Source organism: Anneissia japonica, unplaced genomic scaffold (genome assembly GCF_011630105.1).
Source record: "Anneissia japonica isolate Jap-2015-1 unplaced genomic scaffold, ASM1163010v1 scaffold287829_len2072220_cov186, whole genome shotgun sequence".
NCBI lineage: Eukaryota > Metazoa > Echinodermata > Crinoidea > Comatulida > Comatulidae > Anneissia > Anneissia japonica.
Genome location: NW_022716075.1, coordinates 761022 through 773334, shown reverse-complemented (window position 1 = coordinate 773334; position 12313 = coordinate 761022). Strand labels below are relative to the sequence as shown.

The 12313-nt window shown below is 33.0% G+C and overlaps 1 protein-coding gene across 1 annotated transcript in view; it reads left to right on the top strand.

The window, feature by feature from the left end:
- LOC117109537 (protein SAND-like) overlaps nucleotides 1–12313 on the top strand; it is a 35565-nt gene that overhangs the window by 1952 nt on the left and 21300 nt on the right. The window contains exons 2-7 of the mRNA XM_033251908.1: nucleotides 546–670; nucleotides 1316–1386; nucleotides 2962–3142; nucleotides 4310–4388; nucleotides 5256–5342; nucleotides 5812–5905. Coding sequence (XP_033107799.1) covers nucleotides 546–670; nucleotides 1316–1386; nucleotides 2962–3142; nucleotides 4310–4388; nucleotides 5256–5342; nucleotides 5812–5905 — 637 coding nt within the window. The remainder of the gene's footprint in view (nucleotides 1–545; nucleotides 671–1315; nucleotides 1387–2961; nucleotides 3143–4309; nucleotides 4389–5255; nucleotides 5343–5811; nucleotides 5906–12313) is intronic.

Below are 12313 nucleotides of genomic sequence, written 5' to 3'. Positions count from 1 at the left end.
CTCCTCTATCTGTACGCGTTCTTGTAGGCTATGCGATGACACATCGCTCGCATCATGGCCTAGACTTGCTCAGTATCTACCTAGCCTAGGGTATTTAAATACTCCGGGCACATCAAAAATAACATTACATAAAGTTAGTATATATATTAATCTTTGATATTTTCATAATTTTTATATGAGAATGAGATATTTTCTATTTTTTTTGTATTTTACTAAAAAAGGGAAACGTTCAGAACATATCACCGCTAAGTTTTTTGAAGGTGGTAATTCCATATTCCGAATCGGGAAATTATTGGAGAACATCGCTCCAAAAACCTAACTTAAATTTGCGCTTAATACCACTAGCACAAAATGTGCACAGAATGTGATAAATTGATTGTACATTATTGAGGTCAATGCCTAGTTTTCTGCCTAATTTGCTATGAAATCAAGTTTAATTTTTTAAGTGCGAGGACAAATTTCTAGACCTAAATTTTTGTGTGATGGACTCCTGTGTGTTAATGAAGTGGTTCAGTTAACAGATACAGAATTTTTTTTTTTTGCAGTGGTACTCCGATGCTAGCACCGTCAGAAGATGTACTTGAGAGCCTGGAATACTATACAGATACTGCAGAACGACAGAGGTTGCCAAGTGGTCCAATTCATGAAATAATTGAATATAGTCTTCCAGGTTGGAAACCACAACTACTTAATTATAAGACAAGATTCAAAAACAAATCAACACATTTAAAATGACATAAAATAATATATCATCACATAATTAAATGCAGCACCTTGATAGTAGTGTGGATGAAATGCTTCTTTATTTCTTCAGTAAATACTCCACAACATACTTCTGTTAAAGTTTGTTCTCATTTTTCAACTACTTAAAATTTATATCTTAAATCTTATTTCTTATATTAATTCATTTGCATAAGAAAAAAAAAAGTAGCTATTTGTTAGTACAATTAGCCCTGCAATTTGAGACCATCATTGGGACCAGAAAATTTGGGGTCCAGTTGGTCTGCACATACAGTAGAGGGTTATCTTAGTGTTAACAAATTGACTGTTATTTGGTCCTTTAAAAAATGTGGTCTCAACTTAGAGGGGTCTCAGAATTATAGGGGTCTTGAAATTGGATGGTGCACTCTATTTTATTCTGTGCTTCATATAAAAGTGTTGGTGCATATTGATACAGTAACATTTAACCATTCTTTTATTGGTTTAGTATGGAGAACCACAGTTTTTTATGTTCTTTTTTATTGTATTTTTTACCTGTTTAAAATACATGTTTTTTAATGATTTGTTTTTAACCAAATTATATTAAATTCAATAGAACTTGAAGAGGAGATCCAGGAAGAGAAAGCAGAAGGAGATGCAGCAGAAATTAAAGATGGAGAACAAAAGGTATTGAGTTTTGGGGTTTCTTCCCCAGATCATGCAATATCAACATACAACCTTAACTAAGTATATTCACGAAAATGTTGTGTTCCTATACCATGAGCATGTTTTTTGGCAGATAATGGCAGTTGCAAATGTTCATATATTGTTGTTATTACTTCTGCCAAAGAGATTATGTATACACTGCTGTCTGTCTGTAAAAGCAAGATTACGCAAAAAGAAATGAATGGAAAATCATAAAATTTTCTGGAATGGTACATTCAGTTTTCGGAACAAAAGGTCAAAGGGCAAGTTCAAGGTCATGGAAGTGTTGTACCCTTGAGCATAAAAGAAAATAATGAAATTGCCCACACATTCAGGCAGCACTCACAATGTGCCCGCGTATGACGGGCGATTCCAATATTTTCTTGAGGATATTCTGGTGTATCATATGCTTCAGTTTCGCCTATTATACACAGCCTGCGTATTGTTGGCACTGTATTCAGGCACAGGGTGGAGGTATGCACTCTATGGAGTGAATGCTCTAGTAATGTTACTATTATTTTTATTATTATCATCATCATATATCATCATGTATGGATATGTTACAGTGATGATCTAATATTTCCTAAGCACTGTAGTGTTTGATATGATTGTCATGTGCCTTCCCTTTTTTTTCACCCAGGGTGATGGCCACTTGTAGAAATGAGCTAATTTCCCATATTGTTTTTGTCTGCCTTTTGGCTCATCTAGAGGGTGTCAGAAAATAACTGAGATCTTTGATGATTCCGTTTTCTTTTCTTTTTTTTTCTTATGTTTTTGTCAGATTGGCTTTTTCATTGTAGGTTCCTACAGTGTATTTTTGTTTTGTGTAGACTTATTTAGAAAAAATTTCAGAAAGAACGTTGATTTATTATTATTATTATTATAATAATAATTATTATTATTATTATTATTATTATTATTGATATTATTATTATTGTTATTATTATTTTTTATTATTCTTTTTATTAATATTATTATTATTATTATATTAGACTTCTTGTTGAACTCGGTTGGGGCCAGGAAGGAACCAGACATAGAAACAACAAATGCAGTAATGTGTTTCTATGGCCGTTTATTTCACGACAAGTAATCAATAACAATTTGCCCCAAACTGGGCCTAATATGGGGGAAAACAAAACACCCCAATAACTACATACTAATCAATAATTAAGTAGGTAGAGTAAACAGGGGTGGAGGTGGGATAAATTTAACCAAAAGTTCAGAGAGACTCACCTCTTGTCTGAACTGGCGCCATATTAATTGTCAAAGAGCGTCTCGTAGCTAGTATACACTCTCTAACCGAAAGGCATGACCTCTGACCTGAACCATATTACTCCGCCTGTACAGATAGGCGTGAGGCATCTGCGCTAATATAATATTAATTAAATCTAATTCATTTAATGACTTATTATTATTATATTTTAAAAATCAAGGGATGTTCACAGCAACACATTTTTGTGTGTATTGAGATATAATCTCTAATATTGTTGAGCAGGTCACAATTGTTGCTTCTTTTTGCTAGTTTTAACATTGAGACTACTTCCCAATTGTTTTCAGACTGAAGAGGGAAGTCTTCAAGGTGCAATAGATGACCCATTCCAACCATCTACCAGTGATTCAACAGCAACAGCTGATGACACTGTCAAAGAAGAAGATGGAGAGAATGCAGTATCTAAGGAGGAGTCGAAGGAGAGAGAGCGAACAGCTTCCGTATTATCTGAATGTGACGCAGAAGACGGTATGTTAAGAATTGTTTAGTTGGTTTCAGATATTGTACATAGAAGGCAGGCATACTGCTATATGTTATTATTATTATTACAGTATTATTATTATTATTATTATTATTATTATTATTTTTATTGTTATTATTATTATTATTATTATTACTATTATTATTATTTTTTAATTTAGTACTAATTTGCTTGATATGTTAAGAATGTTTTTGACAGATGCTGTAGGGAACAAACCCACCCTCCTTGACCATAATATTACACAAAAGTTGGTGTATGGGCTTTTTGAACAAAACATAAAAGTAACTGTAGTGGTATTAAACTGATCACAATGGTGGCCTTAGTGACAGAAAAAATGGAACTTTCCGCTAAGCCCCACCTCATGAATCTTGTTGCTAAGGTCCCCACAAAACAACCTGTCTCTTATACACATCTAGATGTGTATAAGAGACAGCAGTTGAACTATATATATACAGTTGAACTTGCCTAAGTCAAACCCAAAATGCCATTGAAATATTGTTCGACTTGGATAAATTGCGACTTACAGATTGTTAAATAATGGAATACACAACAATTTGCCATGTAAAATTAGATCGACTTAGAAATTATCTGACTTAGGCAAGATTAACTGTATATTCTGCAAATGTGCACATTTTAAAATGCATTAGCTAAAAACAATTTTAAAAAAATAATTAAAAAAAATAAAAATACTTAATTATTTAAAAAAATTAAATACTTAATTATAATTAATTTTATTAATAAAACAGTGTTTGAATGTGGAATAACTGTTGAAGAAAATATCAATATTGCATATGAAAATAAAAAATAAATATATGCATGTGTTTGTAGGACAAGCACGTATTCCTGGCTCTGTTCTGATTTGTTCGTTGTTAAGTTTAATTGACATTCCTGACAGCAACATTCTTAATTGGCCATAATTTTAATATTTTTTTAGGTTTATGCTTAGGAGGCCATCCCCAGGGTTGATCAATTATTGTTGTGAAGTCTGGTATTCAGTGGATCGTCACTACATAAATCCTTATGAACATTCTCTATACTTGTATGTTCACTAAACATACTTTTTGTGAGCATTTTATATCGTTAATATTTTTCATGTTGATTCACTTCCTTTGACATAAAGTTGATTTTACAGGTTTTGTTTTTTTGGTTTCTAGAATTAAACAACAAAGAATGGCAACAACAGAAAAAACACGTCTTTGTTTTAAGTGAAGCTGGCAAACCTATATATACTAGGTATGGTATATTTTTTATATTATGTTTATTATAGAGGGTAATGTAATGTTGGATTTATATAAGACTTTATACCAAAATCTCAAAGCGTTCGAGGTGTGGACTAGCTCATACAATAACTTGCTTCTCCCCTTAAGGTCTCTTTGTGTCTGAGCTGCCCGGAAATCAAAAAGCGGTACCAGCTTTCTCTCGTTTATCCACAAGAGGGGCTGCATGCACCAATACACCGTGGTAATCCCCCTAGTCGTCTCAATAGATGTACTGGGTTCTCTATAGATGCACATGAGCTAAATTGTGTACACTGGGCCTACAGTTTATAGTCCTTATCATAGAAAACTTGTTTCCCCATCAGAACCATAGACGAGCATGCCGTTGGAACCAGCGCGGATATTATGACACTACATTACGCCCGCCACACCTGCCTTCTTCACTGCTCGGCCATTCAACTCACTCATGAGACTTAGCTTATCCTAGAAAGTAAGCTAATACTCAGGGGCCCTCAGTTGATGCTTTCAAATGATTTAAAATAATAACATGAGTCATGTATTAGTGATGCAATTAGACATCCTGTAATTGTGATAAAGGACAGACAGACTTTGGACAGACTTTGAATTCTCGTGACTAATGTCTTTTTTTTGCACTGAACGTGATGTTAATTATGACGATAAAGATGAAATATGATTGGGATGATGATAGGAAAATGGCACAATTTATATTTCTTTTTTTCATTTACATTCAATCTATGAGCATTAGGCTCCATGCCAAACTTTAGGAAAAGTTTATTATTGTTCTTAGTGGTTCTCTGGATTTTAATATTGGTTGCCATTTCGTTTTATATTATTTTCTCTATGTTACTAAATTTACCTACAGGCATGGAAGTGAGGATAAACAAGTGACGTTAATGGGAGTAATGCAAGCCCTGGTGTCTTTTATTAGTGTTTCAAAGAATACATTAAGGTGAGCAGAATGTTATATCTTTCCAAGTGTTCTAGTTTAAATAAATATGATAGGATTGTTCAATCAAATTTTGAATAGTATAGTTATAATTACCTCCATCAAAGGAGGTTATACATTCATCCCTGTCTGTGTGTCTGTTATAGCAAGAAAAAAAATGGAATTATTTATTATGCACAGTCTGTGTGAAATTGATTGATATTCAGACACAGGGTGGAAAATAATGAATTGCCCGTCATACACAGCCTGCGTATTGTTCTACATTCAGGCACAGGGGTGGAGGTATGCATTATATGAAGTCACTGCTCTAGTTCCCTCATGTAGTTCAATGATTTGCCCATTAAATCATTAAATTGAGAGGTTTGACTGTATTTTCCATTTAGGAAACTATTTCTCTGAATTAATACTGAATTGTCCGATAGTGTCTGAATTTATAGTAGAATATTTTAAATTGTGTTTCTTTGTTTACAAGGTTAATAGTTGCAGGAGACCATAAGTTTGTGTTTATGGTTCGATCACCATTACTACTAGTTGCAGTAGCAAATTCTAAAGAGTCTCACCAGCAGGTAAATTTTTATTTGTGTTTGTTTGGTGAACATTGCTTTTTTGGGAATTTGTAAACATAATTCTCCACTCGCATTGCAGTTCATATATGTTGCCTGATATAGTGAATAATTAAAGGAGTTTCAGTGCAGGCTAAAGGCAATTTTTGAATGCACTAAGAGCTTCAAAGTTCACTAACTTTCCAAATAGTATATGCATGGTAAACAGCTTTACTAACTGCTTTATAAGCCAATTAATTTTGTTAATAAAGCAGATGTCTTCAATAGCCATCACATTGACTTGGGTCAGCGATCTCATCACTTGGTCGAACTGGCTTACGGTCAGTAAATTCATAGTATGGAATTAGGTAGGAAACTTGCATTGCAATTTAATGTTGCCCCATAATTATGATCGTGGGTGAGGTTATTGTTTTTACGTGTGTTCTTCATATTGTTGTCGTTGGGAAATTGTTTGTTACCACCATAACTAAAGTTTGGTATGTTCAATTGGTTTCAAACTTAACAGAATGCAAGATGGAGCCTTTTGGTTTTTTTTTTCTATTTGTTTAGTGGGCAAAATAATTACACAGATTTTGGTAAATAGCCAGCAACTGTTTTTAGTTCCTATGCATGTAATGCAATAGGAACTTTTGTATTCACTTTTTAGTATGTGTGTGTATGTAGGCATCTTCAGGAAAAGTTTTCCAACATTTTGTTTTCCTGACAGTGACATGCCTAATAATACCAGTGTTCTCCCCAGGGCATTAAGCTGTAATGGCCCCGTTACAGCTTCATTCAGCAAACAAGATTACCGTTACAGCTTCATTCAGAAATAAGTTTACCGTTACAGTTTAAATTTACCAATACACTTTGTATTATTACTCGTAAATGTTCAGTTTATCATTTGTTTATACACAGGCTCTACATATACAATTTCAAAATAGAAGGGAAATGCACTCTATCTTTCCTTAAATTTGACATTAACAAACGATAAACTGTAAGTTTTTAGGTGTTCTATTTGTAAATAAACATCAACAACTTCGGACACTCTCAAGCCTAGGCAGTGAAAGTTGGCCCTCATCCAAAAAAACAAAAAACAATCATGCATCACTGGCACTAGGTGAAAGGTCGAACATGTGGCATTCTCTCCTTTTGCATAATTTTTTTTTAAAACTTGCTTTCTAATTTGTCTAGAACTAAATTATTATGTCTATGTTGTAATAAATAAATTTCTACACAATAAAATGATTATTAATTGTCTTATTCTTTTAATGAATTATTATTAACGTATTAGTAGTACATGCAAGTTTGCTATGTCAAAAAGGCTCATCACACTCTGCCACACATGTTTGGCTGTTGTATCTCTCAGTTTGTTGCCATGGTAACCAAATGGCACGCTTCTGATAAGGTATCTCATTGGTGGTTTGAGCAGAGTTTGAGATCGTTTCAAGGGATACCTAGGCCAAGTGTGTTATCTGTCAAAGTTATTTTTTTGGTACAGTAGCCTATAACTTAAAAGGACAGAATATGAACTATAACAAAATAAACACATACACAACTTTTTAAAAAAAATTATTTTTTTAAGCCAATAATTAATTCTACTCAAAAATTTTAATTCCAAAAATCAGCACATTTATGTTCTTTAAAATACAAGTCACAGTGTCAGTTGCATATACTTTGCTATGTGAATACCATTTTATTAATTATTATTACAATTTTAAAAATAAAATACCTTAAAAAAGTTAAAAGTACAGTAATTTCCTCTGGCTTGGGATGATGTGAGGCCCTATACATTTTTCTACTAGTTTATCACCCTATCTAGGCTGGAAAAGTGATGAGGGAGGGAGGCTGGCTCTATTTTATATATATATATTATTTTGCTAAAGCCAAATATCACCCTTGGGTTGTTTGCTGGTGCATTGATATTCAAGGTAAATATGACTGAGATAGTACAAACAATATACTAACTAGTCAATTAAATTTTTTTTCCCAGTACAATAGAATACATGCATGTGAGGGTAATAAACTAATGATTTTTTAATTGGGCCTGATAATTAATTTTATTGCTCTAAAGCAGGATTAATACAACTGCGGCACCGTGGAATATTATGCACCGGACGAGGTGTCGCCGCGCGTTTTCCCATTACACCTTAAAAAAATCCTGGGGAGAACACTGATGTACCCTTGGATTTAGTTTATTAAATAGCCATCCATCACTTTATTCCTGCTGCACTCAATCTTGACAGACTGGTCTACCTTGCCCTTGTGGAAAATATCAAGGTGTCATTAACATACTAGTTCAAACAGTACTAACATAACAAAGTATTGTGTTTATTGATACTGCATTTAGTAAATAATAATTTTCAAATAAAACCAAATATTGTTATATTACTGTAATTTTATTTTTTATTTTTTACATTTAAGTCGTCACTTAAATATGATTACCTAAGAATTTACTATGTAAACATCATGTAATTCTACTTTAACACTGGCTAAACACAGATGACCTTATGGCATCACTCTCTAGGGAAACCTAAATCAAATTAAATAGCTTGAAATATAATTGTATATAACAAGATGGTGGACACCCTAATTTACACATAACAAAATACAGTTAAAATACTTGATATAAATATAATCAAATACATATTGATACATTTGATAACATTGTTTGGCAAACAATTAATCAATGCAAAAACCTAATTCATAAACTATGATTTAGTATGATCACAACATTAGAGTGAATATACTATAATTGAATAGTAATTGAGCTTTGAGGCTTCAGTTTATATTCTAATACTAAGCAAAATGTAAATTGTTTATTAAAATTATTAAATGCACTTAAAACAATGTAATAATCAAATACTTAATCCAAAGTAAATTGGCATATGACTCTGAAGCCAACTCTTAAAATACAACATTAACTTAAATTTATAAATGAAGTAAAATTAACATAAAATAAGATAGTTTAACATACTCTTGTTGCTGTTGAATACGTATCTCGTTCAGCCGTATCTTTAGACACAGTACTACCACGGTTACAAATACAAGACATGAACATTTATATGTATATTTTCATTTATATGTAGTTTACTACGAACGGTAATAAGAGAAATTTATCCTGTAATGTTTTATTTGGATTCCCTTTGACAATTATAAAGTATAAAACAATATTGGTTGATAATATTAACCAACTAGACTTAGAATTTTCGCGAAAAAGAGACCGTGGTCAAGCTACAGATATTATTGCTATCAACAGGTGGTAAGCTAATTAATCAGTGGGGTAGCTTGACGTTCCTTCAGATGAGAGCCTTCCTAATCCGGTCATTTGTTGGTGTTAGCTTGCAGGTTGAAGCGCATGTTTTCTATCGGGTGATCTCGTTCATACTGTTGGTGTCAACCTCATAACAAGCACTTGTTCAACAACTACGACAGGGCTTGATTTAGTACTAGCCCGGCGTACAATGTCTAGTAAAAACCGCTCCGGGCTAGCCTATTCACTCCTCATGTTGCCCGGTTGTCTAGTGGAGAATTAGCAAGAAAGACATTTTCTTTAAAAAAAAAAAATTTAAAAAAGCGGAACGTGAGTGTTTAATTATTAAGATGATCCCCAAGTCATTCACCAACCACTACAGGATGGCATGTTACCTCTTTCTCTCAATTGAAGATCGTTTGATCGTTCAATCTGGTTAATTTAGGTAGTTTAATGTAATTTAATTTAATGTACTACCTTATATTCATATTATTTTCTCATAATGATATTTTTAAAATGTTCACCTTTTAATAATAAGTACTTCAATGCTATAGGTAGGCTAGGCTAGCCTAGGTCCTAGGTCTTGTCTAGGCCTAGGTAGCCTAGCCGTAGCCTAAGCAAGATTTATTGCCATTGGAGACCTAAAGATTTAACAGATGCATTGGTTTGATTGATATCTGGGCCCTTTGTTAAATATTAGAAAGCCAAATTATAACCAGGGAGATGTAAAACATGCTCATCTGTCCCTGTTATAACCACAGTCGATTTTGCATCATGGGTGATTTTTTTTATTTATTTATTCAACAATATTTTGAGAGGGTAGCTCAAACAGCAATGCTACAGAAATTATGAAATTGCAAATCAACCTTCAAATTTAATTGTCGCTAATAAATATTTTGAAACAAAATTTATCCTGTCTGTGGGCTAGTAAAATATTCTGTGGGCTAGTAAAATCTCTAGTAAACTAGCCCAGTGGGCTAGTTACCAAAAAAAGTTAGGGCAAGCCCTGCTACGATATCACCGTTAGTAACTTACACCATCGGAACAAAGCTTCTCTAATTCTTAGTTATCAGGGGGAATGTCTAATAAAACTTTTTTAGGGTAAATGTGCATATCCCCGTCCCATTGGTATTCAGTGTTAAAGTACAAGGTAGTATTTTCAGATTAATATAGTTAATTACATTTATCGGCCGAATTAATATCATTTCACTACAATAATAGTAAGTATATTTATTTGAGCACAATTATTTTGGTCGTCCACTGCAACATTCTTCAATGTGAACTGAACATACAACTGATCTCTTGCACCTTAATTAGCATAACAAATAGACATTTAATAAGTAGTTAGCCTAAATTACTATTAACACGTTAGCTGCCAGGCCACGAGTATCCTCGCCCACAGGGTGTTGGGTGGGGTGGAGCGCCAGGGACGAGTACACTCGTCAAAATCGGTAACATTCCCAACGTTTATAACTTCTTTTTTATACAGAACCACAGACTCAACCTTAAAAAAACATTCAAACATTAACGTTAAAATTTATGCAGCTCACATTTCTATAAAGTACATCAGCGGCGCTTTACATGAATAATTTTATTTTTTGTTGTTTTTTGTTTTTTTTTAAAATTAATTCTCATAACATTGCTGAAAGTAAATGTCTTCAGCTTTCTTTGTAGTCAATCAAAAGTCAAATTTCATTGTGCAAATTGTTCTAAATTTTGGGTTCTGCCACAGAAGACGAATGGTCTGCAAATTTTTTAGAAATAGAGAAAATAGAAAAACATAATACAGAAAATGATAAAAAATAGAATGTAAGGAGTGTTACGTGCAGCCTTTTCATTCTTCAGTTCTACTGACAATTCAAAATTTTTTCTATCTAATTGCCTCAAAGAATCATCTCGCTGCATTACCATATTTTTCATTCTATGTAATATGGCATTGTCATTCTTAACCTGTTCTGATAATAGAATATTACTTTCATGATAAGTCTTTATTATTTTTTTAAGTTTTTCATTTGTTTGCCTTATTTTCTCATTTTCCTGCCTTTCCTCATTTTTCATTCTATGTAATTCCTCCATTTCATACATCTTTTTCAACATGTCTACAGTTTTCTTCTCATTCGCCAGAAGCCTGCCAATGTGGTTATCACGAGCCTCTATCTTCTTGTTCAACTCCCAAATCCTGTCATTTTGGTCCTTCTTTTCTTGTTCTAAAACATGTAACTCTTCTGTAATTTTCTTTCGATCTTTATCCAAATCCTTCTTTTTTTCAACCATTTTTCTCTTATCTTCTTCTATCCTCATGTTCTTTTCATTTAAACCCCTTACTTTCTCATCTATTTTGGTCATCAATTCTTTCATTTTCCTGTTCTCTTCCTTTATATTTTGAATCCTTTCATTTGATTGAGAAATTTGCTTTTCTTTAATTAGCATGCTGGAGGACTCTCTTTCAAGTGTTCTTTTCAAGTCTTTAATTTCCTCAGTTTTCTCTCTAATTTGTTTCTCCAGTGATTGTTTAAAATTGTATAGTTTAGAGATTTTATCATTTAACTTTTCTGTTACCTTTTCTTGTTCCAAAATTTTCTCCGTCTTAGTTGTCTGTAGGCCGGTACTGTATGTTTTCCATATCTCAGTTTCTCTTGATTTTCTTTCAATTTCTGCTTCAAGTTCTTGGATAGTGTTATTAACTTCTGCTTCCTTAACCATGAACCCGGACTCATTTTTCTCTTCCATGCGTTTTAATTTGTCTTCCAATTCTTTATATTCATTCTTCAGCTTTGCCAATTCTTTGTCCTTTCCATCAAACTTTCTTTGCACAGCTTGTAGGATTCGTTCATCCTTCTCCTCTTGTTTTTTTTTCTCCTCCTCCTCTTCCTCCTCCTCCTCCTCCTCCTCCTCTTTTTTCTCTATTAGTTTATTTGGAATTTCTGCTCTCTTAGGACGTCTCCATTGTTGTGTGCTTATAGGCTCCATACCTATAAGTATAGGAGGATAAATATTTAACTACCAGATATTGCAAATACATTGTTTTTTATGTTTTTTTCTTGCTGTTTCATTCCATGAAATATCAATTCCTTACTTCAGAGAGTACAAACATCTTTTTGCCATGAATATAAGACTTGTAATTGTGTATGTGGTTACCATGTACCAAACACAAATTTTAATACATTTATGTATATATA